Genomic DNA, 13552 nt, shown 5'->3' with positions numbered 1-13552 from the left:
CTGAACATTTTGGCTTGTAAGTATCAGCAATTTTTCATTTTGTATGGGGAAATAGAGTTTAAGGTTAATGTACTAAACTATATATCTGAATAAAATGATTGAGCTATAATCCTCTAAAAAATTAGGTTTGTAACAAAACTGTAATTGTTCCTTTACTAAAATAGGCAGAACAAGGAAATAATGAACACCAGGGAATAAGGAGTCGCAGAAGAAATCTCAAAAATATAACAATTTGTTTTTCTTTATTACATTAATCTGTTGGCACAAAAGTTCAAGTTCAATATTTGATACCTATATCTTCAGCAGTTATTAGGTGCCTAAACTGCACTACACTATTATAAAAATACCTACACATGTAGTATAGCACCTGCTGGTACATATAGGCTTCTTAAACTAAGATTCAGAGATATTTTAATGGTCACTTTGTATCAAAAACCTGCACTTCTAAAATCATCAGCTCTATGGCCAGAGGGCTTCTGGAGATATGTATCTGTAGTGCTCACATGAAAAAGTCTGGCAGGGGCTGCTTGCTGCTCCTGGCATCATTAGTTACAGGTCTGCCAAGGTTTTACTTAAAGGCCAAATCTTTTTCTCCTCTCTCCATATAGAGTGGACAAATAGGGTGAGGTGGGAAGGGGAGACTTTATTTTTTTCTGCGGATGGACCATGCAACTCTTGTTACAAGCCTGAAAATCATTGGTTGGATGACTGATTCTCTAATGTGCATCCTAAGTAGCAAAATGGCTGAAAACATTAATCTTCCTTTTCACTGCGTTACTGGCAAGGCTGTGTAACAAATGATTCTAATAACATTTTGTACCTGTAGCTTGTAAATCCTATCCTCTGGAAGAAATGGTTGCGATGCTAATGTGGGAAAGGAAACTCAGGTAGGAGTGGTTTGCATACCTGAAGATACATTACTCAAAGTTCATTTTGAATTTTTAATGATTGTGGTTTTTATACGTAATTGGTCAGGCAGTGCCAAATGCCAAGCTGAGGAAGAATATTAAAGATGACTGCATGCCTATATCATCAAAACTCAATTTGGTTGTTTCAAGTCCAGAATTTAGGTTTAATAGTGTTAGCCCTCACAATTCTAAGGTCCAAGTCCTGAAAACACTTATGCCTTTTTTTAACTTTAAGCAAGCAAGTAATCTTTCTAACTCTAGCCTGGACTACTCACTAGTTTAAAGTTAGGAAGCAAGTGCATGAGTGTTTGCAGGATCAGGGCCTAAAAGACTAAATAACCTGTTGCAAAAATACATTGTGGTCAGAAGATGGGAGAAATGAATAATGTATTACAATAATTGCCTTCATGCATTTGCGTGCTTTTGTTTGTGTTGTATACACATTTTGGATATAGACAAATATATGCTACATATGTCATGGTGTACAACACGGTATAATTTTGTGTTGACACTATTTCTCAGGGTGACTGGCAAATTATGTTGTTCATTAAACTATGATTAACCCACTACTTGATCACTCTATCTACTCTTCGTTTATTAGTACACCTTTCTAACTGTACTGGCCAGATTCTGAAACAGTCACTCATGTTGAGTAAGACCTTGCTCTGCAAGTAGCCCTATAGAAACAGATGGGGCTACATGTGATGTAAGGTGCTATTCAGACTCCTGGGTTAGTGATGATCATAGTGTGTGTTTAATGGCCTGCTTTCCTTGGGGGACGATGGAAATATTGTAGAAGGGGAGATTTCTAGGTGAGTCACTTCATCAGACAGGGTCAAATTGCTACCTGTACCATAGTGTACCATTCCTTTCCCTTGCTACCCTCCCTTTCTTTTTGGAAATCGCCCTTAATCATACATGTACAGCATGTACCAGTATTATCCAGTTCAATCAATTTGATTTACACTTTGGATACAGTTAATGGGCAGGATCGATTGTCCATGAATGAACTGGTTTCCTGTCTCTAATCTAATCTAGACATCATTATAGATTAATTAGGGAGAGTCCTGAGGGGCTAGGGTGGGAGGGGACATACATTGTGTCAAAGCTGCGGTTCAAGGTGAACAGTGCTGCATTGTAATGTACTTAGCAAGTGATAATGGAAACCGCAGGAAAAAATAAGAGCAGATGGGGACAGCCATACGCCTTGGGCCTGGGGAACTGCTGGAGGGTTGGAGCTGGGAGACTGAACATTTTGATTTTGAAGAGTGTGGGTGGCGAGGAGGATGTGTGTGTGTGTGTGGGGGGGGGGGGGATCAAGCTTTCTTGATCTCAAACATCTTCTCCCTCCCAATATCATATTGCTACAGCTCGGGAGGGTCCCGCGGAGCAGCAGAGCGAGGGCGCCAGCCCCAAGCAGGGAGGGTAACATTTGACTGACGGACGTAATCCTCCCCCGCGGCGGAGTGCTTTTGATCCGCCGGATGGGGGTGCTGGCGGCGGGGTTCCCGAGCCGAGGCTCGCTTGGCCGTGCGAGCGGTCGCGCTCTCCCGGCCCCGGAGCTTTTCCCCGGGTGAGGGCGCTCGGGGCCGGCGCGGCGCGGCACGCTGAGCTGAGCTGAGCTGGGGAGGCGGCGATGCAGCGAGCGAGGGAAGCAGCCACGCGAATCTCTGTATCCGGCTTCGGGCTGAGGCGGCGGCGACCATAGCGCGGAGGGAGCGGGAAGGGAGGGGAAGCGGCGGCGGGAGGTGCCGCCTGCGCCCGGGCTGTGGAGGTGTGTGTCTGCTGGGGGCAGGGGTGGGAAGCGTGAGAAGGGCTGGGGGGGCTGCGTGGGGCCGGCCGGCCGGGGTGTGAGGGGAGCGGCTGCAGGGCCGGGCACACGGCGGGTGTGTGTTGTGCTAAGTGGCTGGGATCAGCGGGGAGCGAAGAGGGGAGAAAGTTGGCGGCCCCGCCTCTGGTGCCCTCCCCCGGGAGGTGGGCTGGGTAACGGTCCCGGGCTGGCTGCGCTGGAGCGTGTTAACGTTCACGGGGCCGGGGGCGGCAGGGCTAGGCGGGGGGCAGAGGAGGCGGGTCGGTTATTATTTAATAGCGTCTGATTCCTCGGGCTCCTGATTTGATCTGGACTCTGTCTTTGTGTCGGGTCTTCTTGGAAGTGTGAGGGACACACTTTTCTCCTACGCCCGCCCCACAGCCCAGGCTATATTATTTGGGCTTTTCGTTTTCCCCTGTAAGTTTGTGTGTCCCCCTTGGGGGAGTACGGCCAGCAACAGACTTCCCCCCCCCCCCCATAATTTAGCAGCCTGAATGGTGTAGTGCCTCCAGAAATATTAAGTAGTGAGTAATTACAGAGGCAAGGTTTATTCCCCCTCCCCCTTATGCTGTACTCCGCATCGATGTTTGTTAACATGCACCTCCTGTGGTGTGGCACCTTTCCACCCTCCATTGCTGTGTGTGTTTTGTGGTGTGTTGTCTTTCAGGCAGATCTCATTCAGCCTTCCTCTCCCTGTAGTGCGTGTGGTGTGTTGTATCTCTCTGCTCCCCGCCCCTTTAGTCTCCTGTGAAGCGAGAGACTGTCACGTTTCATTTTTTTCCTTTCCCAGGTGCTGAAAAGGAGGGCTGCAGCAGCTCCCAGAAGCAGGCTCGAGGACATTTCCCCCTCACCCCTACAGGAGCTTTACAATTTCAGCTGCCAGATCTGTGGAGGAGAGCGACTTTCGCACAACCCCCCTTTCCCAATCTTAAATATACAAAAAGCGGAAGAAGAGCCAGCAGCAGGGGAAGGGGGTGGGGGGGAACGGCAATATTGTTGCAGCTATAGTGGCAGAGGCTGATGGCGGAGTTTGGCAGTCGGGGTGCTGCCACTGGTAGCACCAGGGGCGGGGGCCTTCCCTCGTCCCCGGGTCCTGTCCAGGGGAAGGTGGCTTTCAAGGCAGGAGACGGGGAAGGAGGAGGCGGCGGCGGCAGATCCTGTGTTGACAGTGCAGGCGACGGGGTCTCCAATGGGGACTGCGCTCTGGTCGGAGACGAGACAGGATCAACCCAGCTCGGCAGCCCCAGCAGCAAAGCGAGAGGATGTTCCACCGTGCAACAGAGGGAAAGCAAATCCGGCATCCCCCGGAGGAGCAGTATCATCAAGGTAAGAGGGCTTGCCCCGCCCCACCGCCGGGATTTCTTCTTGCCTGGGCGGGAAGAGATGCAGGAAGGGGGGGGTCTGGCTCACGTAGTCTATCTCAGGCTGAAAGGATTTGTTGGATTTGGCGGGGGTGACTTGATCTGCCGTTGTACATAGTGGACAATTTGGGGAGGGGGGGACTTATGCACAGGGTATTATTGATCTTGGAGGGCTCCTAGCCCAGAGCAGGTGGAAGGAAAGGCATAGCCTGGTTGGCTACTAGCAAGGCAACAAACATGAGCATCACGGAAAGCCGTGGATGACAGGATCACTGCTTATTATCTCTGATGGTGGATGCACCGGTGCAGAGCAATTTTGTGGCTCCGTTGGGGAGGTGAGAGGGAGTCACACACACAGGTGATGGGAAAACCAGGTGCTCATTGGACTGGGGGTGGGAGAAGACAAAATATGAAGGCTTCCTCCTTAAAGGGGTCAGTGCATATAGTAATAGATTGTTATACTTTACTTAGCAGCAACCTTTGTCTACTGGTACCTGTATGTAGATTTCAGCTGCTAATGTTTAAACATGAACAGACAACGGCAGGCTTTATATTATGTAAATCATTGGAGGAAGGGATGCAAGATTTCTGACAATAACTATTTATGTAAGTACAGATATTCCCTTTCCTTAAGCCCCAGGCCTTTAAGAGGTGACAATTTGTCTTGGGTTAATTATTTTATAGCTCCAGCAGATAGGCCTAAAGAGCTTTAAAAAAACCTCACAAAAAGAAAGCAAGTTTTTTTAATTAAAAGTACATTTGAGGTGAGTTTCACTGACTGATATAAATAACTGGTTTTTGTCTTCCTGTTACACATTTTTGGACACATGTAGTAATGTATGCTGAAATGAGAATATGTATTTTTGCTAGGTGGATAATAGTGAAGTATATCAGGAAAAGCTAGCCCAGTGGTGTGTCTCAGGTTGTGCTCTATGAGACTGCAGGACCTTGGTTTGAGAGCCAAGGAGAGGACAAGGACAACCAGTGGTGGAACACGGTTGACAGCAGTGCACCCACCCTTCCTGTCAGAGTGATGTTTATTGTTCCACCACACCCAGCATCAAGAGGCAGTTGAACATTGTGTTTGCATAATTTAATATTCATTGGACCTGCCAAAAATCTTTTGATACAAGATCAGTGTTAATTTCTACCCTTGTTGTCATCCTCTCTGGTAGTACAAAAAAAGATATTGCGTTGTGTGCTGTATGTAACACGTGGTTGTGATACTGATTTCTGTTTATATAGCAAGCTTATGTTTGTAAGTTCCAAACAAGTGTACAAAGTTTCAAGGTACAATATAATAAAACTAAAGAGTACAAATGGGGAAATATTAAAGTGATCTTTTTACATATAGTATTGTCTCAAACACACGTCATCTTTAACTCTAAAGTTCTTCTATTTCTATAGAAATTTCTTAAGCAATGATGTCTGAAAGTTGCTAATTGATAATTCTAATTTTATAAATTTGAACACTAATGTATTTTATCTTAGTACTGATATCTTTTACTTTGTAGTTTAGATAAGTAAGATGAAAAATTCCAGTGAACACCAATAATTTGAGATTATTCTGGCCATATTTCTTTTAGACTTGGGTACCTTTAAATTAGGTGCCTAACTGAAAATGGCTTGACTTCCAGAGTTGCTGAGTGCCCTTCCTCCCATTGACTCCTATAGGATTCAAGGTGCTTTGAAAATCCTGTAGATGCTTACCATTAGGAGCCAGTTTGACAATTTTAGCAGCAATATTTAGTATTATCTTAACATTCAATATTTGACACTTGTGCACCTAGTACTACATAGCATAAATCAAGATACATATCTTTTCACTGTCGTAGTCCAGTTTATAAAACTTTTTTTGGAATCTAAGTGGCTTATTTTTATATGCTGGGCTAAACTCTGCCCTTTCCAATGAAAATGGGTATTAATGTGAAATCTCAGCAAAACTCCTGTGTGCTACAAGAAGTGCAGCTTTCTTACCCTTACAATCCATTTGAATCACAGAACTATGTTAATGGATCTGACTGTAAGAACGGTAGTAGTAATTAGATATAAACTGATGTAACTCCTGGTCAGTGTTTCAAGAAACCTTATTTTGCATGCTAAATATTGTCTGGGCTCCTGAGTTATAAACAGCAAATTGTTTGCAGTGTTGTTGTAGCTGTGCTGGTCCCAGAATGAGAGACAACAGCAAATTTAAATTAAAATATTAACTGAGACTACTATTATATTCTTTGGAAGTGCACGTGTATAGGAAAATCAGCATATCAAAAAAAATTTACTCCAGAAGACTGCATGGTAGTGATTCCCAATCCTTTCTTTGAACCTTCATTGGTAATAAGTAAGCACGCAAGTGCACCCCACTTCCATTAGTCTTGTAGCTCTGAATAGTTGCTGCGTTTTCTTATCCTTCTTTCCTTTCCTCTTTTTGTTTGTTCTGTGTTTTTTCACCTTTCTATATTTATTTTTTGCTCTTGGTTTTTCTTTTTCGTACCCTCTTCTTTCTCCCTCATGGGATGGTTGTTTGCTACTTGGGTCTGAAGTATTCATAGAGGCTTGATGTGCTCAAGGGGCTGAGCGAAGTATTACAGAAAAACAAGATGACCTTGAGGTGAGGGCTGTTGCTTGAGCTTTCAGCCCTGAGCATGGGAGCTGTACCCATGGCCAAGTGTATTAAAGGATGGTGCTGGGATCTGTCTTGCAGTTTAGATATCCAGCTCATGAACTTAAATGGTTTACTAGTGCATGATGGGAGAATGAAAGATATTAGCAATATTCCAGAATACTTAACTTGGAGTTACTACTAGCTAAGGTTTCCTATACAATTGCCTTTAATGTAGGAATTCCTTTGTACAGTATAAAATCCCTATTCCTATCGCAGGTGGAGTTGCCCTCGCTCTACGATTTTTCCTTTCATTACTTTAATCTGCAGCTGGCTGATTTTTATAGCTCAATAGGCTTGCAACTAGGCAGTCAGAATGTAGCTCCCTCAATCAAGTTGCTCCTGGGCCAGCCTTTTTCAGGTTTCTGCCTTTCCCCTAGCTAGTATATGGTGGCTCATCTATCAGGATTGTCAGATAATACAAGTAAATCTCCCCCCTGAAGACCCAGAAGCTGCTTCATAACTTTCTGAGCTTCCCTATACAGGTATGTCTGTCTATACTCTTATTTCCAGTAAACCCGGTAAGCTATGGGAAAGGATGAACAGCAGCAGTATTATTTCTGTTCATGTGTATTCTCTTCCTCCTCAGTTCAATGATAGGGCATAATTCCTGTCACTAAGTTATAAAAGTGGCAACGATCATATAACTTTTGTTAGGCTCTTCATGAAGTCATATTTATAGCCCTTAGGGGTTTCAACATGTTGCATATTGTGATGTGAAAGGCACTTGCTAGCAACGAAGTGACCAGGACACCTCAACATCATTGTTAATTTGCAGGGTGCCTCTAAGCTGACAAGACATGCCTTGCTTCTTCACCGAGATACATGCAACGTGCTACAAAATGATGCAACTTCCTTTCATAATTTATTTATTTTTAACTTGTTTCAGTCTATAAGAAGTACTAATCAAAACATTTTTGAGACATGTGCAATATTTTAAAATACAAACAGCTTTACTAATTGGCACAATGCTAGTAAGACAGCAGTTAAAGAGAAGCTCTGTATCTCTGCCAGAGTCTATAAACATATTAACAAAATATTGTGTTTAGTGGTATCAGTCTGCTGATGGATTTAAAAGAACCAGCCTGGATACTTTGTCAACTGCCATGATGAGGAGAAGGTCCAGCAAGTACAGTGTTATTTCTGTACCATAACTAGGTCTAAAATGAGACTAGAATTCCCTCCAGGAACTTTAAGGACTTAAAGTATTGTATACATTGCTTCACAATAACAACGAGGAGTCCGGTGGCACCTTAAAGACTAACAGATTTATTTGGGCATAAGCTTTCGTGGGTAAAAAACCCACTTCTTCAGATGCATGGAGTGAAAATTACAGATGCAGGCATAAATATACTGACACATGAAGAGAAGGGCATTACCTTGCAAGTGGAGAACCAGTCTTGACAGGGCCAATTCAATCAGGTTGGATGTGGTCCACTCCCACTCAATATTTGAGGAGGAGGTGTCAATACCAAGAGATGGGAAATTGCTTTTGTAGTGAGCCAGCCACTCCCAGTCCGTATTCAAGCCCAAATTAATGGTGTTAAATTTGCCAATTAATTGTAGCTCTGCAGTTTCTCTTTGAAGTCTTTTTTGTTGAAGTATGGCTACTTTTAAATCTGTTATAGAATGTCTAGGGAGATTGAAGTGTTCTTACTGGCTTTTGTATGTTACTATTCCTGATGTCTGATTTGCGTCCATTTATTCTTTTACTTAGAGACTGGTTTGGCCAGTGTACATGGCAGAGGGGCATTGCTGGCACATGATGGCATATATCACATTAGTAGATGTGCAGGTGAATGAGCCCCTGATACTTCACAATAACCTTTTCCACAAATGAAGGCTTTAGATAAGGCAAGATTGTAAGGGCCTAGCATCTTTTTAATGAGCTATTGTTGGCAGCCTGTAATAGGTGTTGACTCTCTTCTCCCCCACCCCTCCACCCAATAACGGACTCTCTCTCTCTCTGTTAGATTTTACAACTAATGTAAGTGATAGCCCACAATTCAAGTAGTTCTGGAACCTCAATGAGTATAATTGGCTGAAACTCAAGGAAAGAAACTGGCCACTTCTTCTCTTTCCTGACATAGAATTTAGCCCATGGACACAGCCACTCCAGTCCAGATTAAATCATTTTCTGTGAAGTAAATTGAAAATTCCTCAAGCAATAGACACTGGACAGTATCTGAACAGAAGCAGCCAAATTTGTTAGACTCTCTGCTACCTGGAGCAATTTCCTTTACTATGATGTTGCAGATGCTATGGTGGAGAAAAAGAGAACCTTCTTTGTTTCAATCACATCTTCAGTATAGGACTTTAATATTAATGCTATGATCGATCTAGTTTGGAATATGATTTCTGCCACCTGTACTCTAACCTCCTCTCTAATAGTTTCATTTGATACACAGAATCAGTAAATCAGTGTGACACAAGAGACCAGCAGCAGGGGACATTTAGGAGCTATCCTTTCTATAATAGAGGACAATAGATTACGATGTTGTCTGACCCATACTGTTCCTGAAACAATGAAAAGAAAATTCAACCTGTTGTGCTTCCCCAGACAACTGAAATTTCAAAACAAGACAAAGGAATCTTCAGACACATCTTGATCTATTCATGCCAAAAGTTTAACTTCTGAAATTTGGAAGCTAGTCTCAAGAGCTGATCTGTAAACTTTTGAAAATTAATGCATTGCATTCGAGTTTAGTCTAGCAATAGGTGTGAAAGTGCATGTAATTATAGGCAGGGCTTGTAGTGCCACGTATTTTTAAGATTACCTAACACTTCCTATCATAAGACCCCGTTGCTTGTAATTTACCAAGCTTTAACACTTTGGGGTGAAATTTTCCATGCCAGGTGTCTGCCTCAGGCAGAATTAATTTTCAAAAATTTTAGCCAAACTGGTTCAGCCATTTCTGAGAACAAGACTAGGAGAAAATGTTGTTTTGCCCAAGTTTAAAAAAAATTTGGTGACCATTTTTTTTAATAGCTCTTACTCCCCCATGCTTTGGAGAAGGACCTTGTAATTTGGCAAAGGGGGTGTCTTTTGCTGTCCATGAAAATCTGTCCAAATTTGGTCAGGCTATAAATCTCTAAAAAAGTGAAGTTCACACATGCTCAGTAGAAACATCTTCAATTATAGCAGCTAAAATCTCCTGTCCTCACTGAGCATGCCCCAGTCTCTCCACAGCTTCTACGTATGCCTGGAATGTGGCATCCCTGCAAGAGCACCTGAGCAAGCTCCAGCCAACCCAGAGTTACAGGACTTTACCTATACTAGCTGCACCCAGCTGGGAACTGGAATTTAGAGCAGGGAGCTAGTCTCTCCTCTGCTCTCAATGACCCTCCCGCTGGTGCCCAGGCAGCAAGGAGTAGGAAGTCCTCTGGTTCAAAAACAGAGGAGACATCTTTTCCAAAAAGTGATGGAACGTTCCTGGATGCTTTGTAAAATTCCTTTACCTAGTGCTTGACAGCATCATAATAAAGAAAGTGCAGGCCCACTGTGTGGCCAGCATGCTTTGTTTCCCAGTCTTCAAAGTAGCAATGTTTTAACAGTACTTTCCCAAAATTATGGGAAGAGTTTTTTAAAATTAAACATTGTTTTAACATTCATTGTTTAGTCTGTATAAAAGTATATCATTATAACAAATGACGGGAATTCTTTCAGTTGACTACCAGAATCTTTGTTTGAATGGGTCTCCGCTTACTAGTTGCTTTTGTTATTTTCAGTAAAGGCACTTGTTTATAGGAGTTAACTGATACTCAGTAAACAGAAAAAAAATAAGATTGTTTCCAAAATTATGGATGCTTAAAAAATCCGTTGGAGGTAAATAAAGTTGGAGGTGGGATCCAACATATTGTGCCTTGCCAGTTACTGTAAAAAAGGCACCCTAAATGTGTATTTGACATTTTTGTGTGTGTTTTAGCCATGTTGGTTTCAGGAGTTCAACTTCTGTGTTGCTGAAATAACATTTAAAGCCACTGAAACTAGTTCTGTATCTATACATGCTAAATACAATGCATTTTATGTAACATAAGGCAGTAAGAATGCTGTATAATATTCACTTCAGAAAATACCTTGGATCAACAGAAATTATTTTATCATTTATACGGAACAACTTCTAAAATCATTTTTGTTATGCACCCACGCTGGAGTGGGTTAAGAGATGTATCCAGTGGAAACCTAGGATTTTAAGTATGAACTCATGAAATGTAGGAGATGAGAAGGGTGGTTATTCATAGAACATTACTACCATGTAGTGGAAAGAGACAGACCATTACCTTAAATAACTTGAGTTCTCATATTGCCACTTCCCAAAGAATCCCCAAAACGTTTTACAGTATGTGCAACACAATTGAAAAGCAATCTTTTTCAGGGGTGGAGGGAGAATGCAGACAACCAGTACACAGTAAGCTATACAACAATGGTCAGGGGGTAGTATTTGGCCAAAGATATATATATATATATATATATAGTGGCAAAGTTCCTCCTCTATCTTGGTGGGTCCTGCACTTATTGGCGGATTTTCTTGCCTCAGAGTTTCACCATGTGGGTTGGGGAACAGCCCAGAGACCTTCCCCTCTGGAAGAACCCACAGTCCAGGTCAATTGGGAGGTTTGGGGGGAACCCGGGCCCGCCCTCTACTCCAGGTTCCAGCCCAGGGCCCTGTGGACTGCAGCTGTCTATAGTGCCTCCTGTAACTGCTGCATGACAGCTACAACTCCCTGGGCTACTTCCCCATGGCCTCCTCCAAACACCTTCCTTATTCTCACCACAGTAACTTCCTCCTAGTGTCTGATAACACTTGTGCTCCTCAGTTCTCCAGCAGCTCACTCTCCACTCCTTGCGCCTCTTGCTCCCAGCTCCTCAGACTCACACCACAAACTGAAGTGAGCTCCTTTTAAAACCCAGGTGCCCTGATTAGCTTGCCTTAATTGATTCTAGCAGCTTCTTCTTAATTGGCTCCAGATGTCCTAATTAGCCTGCCTGCCTTAACTGGTTCTAGCAGGTTCCTGATTACTCTAGTGCAGCCCCTGCTCTGGTCACTCAAGGAACAGAAAACTACTCATCCAATGACCAGTATATTTGCCCTCTACCAGACTCCTGTACCCCACTCGTCTGGGTCTGTCACAAAATATATAGATATAGGCCCTAAATGCCTACAAAAATACCATGAGAGCTTGATTGTCCTTTTTTCTATAAGATCTCATCAAACATATCCTTGGATTGTTGTGTAGCCAGTATCTGTGGCTTTCTAAGGCTTTATGTGGCCTAGTAGACTGCAGACATTGAGTACTGAGCTGAGAGTTTTTCTCAGATGACTGCTAGATTAATTAATTTCTAGTCTCTTGTCTTTCTGAGATTCTCTTATAATTGTATCTTGTTACTTTTTCCCTCGTGATTTTCCCCCCCTCTCCTTTCCCTTCTCCTATTGTAGTAGATACATCATTGCACTCCACAGCTATTGCTTGGGGAGGGTAGGTAGCTTCTAAATCTGCTTGCGCCTTTTTGAGTTTACTTAATCTAAAATGATGTGTGTTGCATGCTTGTTGCTTCAGCAGCAAAAGGCAAGAGTTTGCTTTAGAATTTAGGGTGGTAGATTGCATTATACCACTGGTAAGTCACTGGGCTGATCATAAGAACGGCCATACTGGGTCAGATCAAAGGTCCATCTAGCCCAGTATCCTGTCTTCCGACAGTGGCCAATGCCAGGTGCCCCAAAGGGTATGAACAGAACAGGTAATCATCAAATGATCCATTCACCGTTGCTTATTCCCAGCTTCTGACAAACAGAGGCTAGGGACACCATCATAGGTGCTATTTAAGATATTGGCTATGAGAGAGTGCTGTGAATGCCTTTCAAATAATACATTTAAACTCTTCTCCTTGAAGAAACGTGTGCTCTGATGGGTTTTTTGTTTGCCATTAATGTCTTTGCTCGAATCTGGAAGCTTAGTTTGAAATGGTTTAGTAACATGCTGTAAAAGGAACATGTTTATAGTGCTAGTGATATGAAACCGTGCTGATTAATGCATTTAGCTTCTAGCTATGGTTGAATACATTTATTTGCATATCAGCAGAATAGAGTAGAAAAAAATTACATTATGTAAGGCTGCAGAGTAAGGTTAAAAAAAGGGTAGCATTTCAAAATAGGCTTCTAAATGGGAGATAGAATGTGTATGTAAATAAAATAGCCTTCATTTTGAGAGGATTTTGGACTTGCTAGTGGTGTGATTTATCATAGCCACTGTACAGGGGATGAGTCCTTTGGAGGAAATTCTGGGATGCTGTACATGTTCACGAATGGACATGCTCCTCTGTAGGTGATGGGGGCTCATACAGTGCCTCTTGCTAGCCAGTTATTGTCTATGTGTGAGAAATGAAATTCTGTGCTTTGGTCTACATTTTTGGGTCTCCCATCTCAGACTGATAGTTTATATCATGAAAGTAGCAGACAGCAGCTTCAGTAGAATGAACTAAAAAACGGAGGCTGGAGACTACATGCACATGGATCTAAAATTTAAAAAATATATATTACTGTCCTCTGTAATAATAGCAGTGAAATAGTTAACAGTATTGAGAGGTGTGCTGTGTCAGTTTTTTTTTGACAGGGAATTAGGATGTCTTGAGTTCAAATTCCAGTTTTCGGCAAGTCTTCTGAACTCCTGCCTCTATTTTCCCATCTATAAAATAATGATTAAAAGTACTGGCCTATCTCATAGGGTTGATGTGAGGATTAATTTGTTTGCAAAGTTCTTTGGATATGAAAAGCTGTATAGATATGTGTATAAATACTAAGTATTTACACTGTCA

At 42.7% G+C, this 13552-nt stretch overlaps 1 protein-coding gene across 1 annotated transcript in view; it reads left to right on the top strand.

Annotated features, from left to right (window-relative positions):
• Window positions 1-2445: 2445 nt before the first annotated feature.
• The window catches only part of PLCL2 (phospholipase C like 2), a 198894-nt gene continuing 187787 nt past the window's right edge, over window positions 2446-13552 (top strand). The window contains exons 1-2 of the mRNA XM_054020018.1: window positions 2446-2682; window positions 3509-4044. Coding sequence (XP_053875993.1) covers window positions 3739-4044 — 306 coding nt within the window. The 5' untranslated portion in view covers window positions 2446-2682; window positions 3509-3738. The remainder of the gene's footprint in view (window positions 2683-3508; window positions 4045-13552) is intronic.

This window comes from Malaclemys terrapin, chromosome 2 (assembly GCF_027887155.1).
Source record: "Malaclemys terrapin pileata isolate rMalTer1 chromosome 2, rMalTer1.hap1, whole genome shotgun sequence".
NCBI classification, from domain to species: domain Eukaryota; kingdom Metazoa; phylum Chordata; order Testudines; family Emydidae; genus Malaclemys; species Malaclemys terrapin.
The sequence above is the reverse complement of the archived record's forward strand: the minus strand, read 5'-3'. Positions and strand labels throughout refer to the sequence as shown.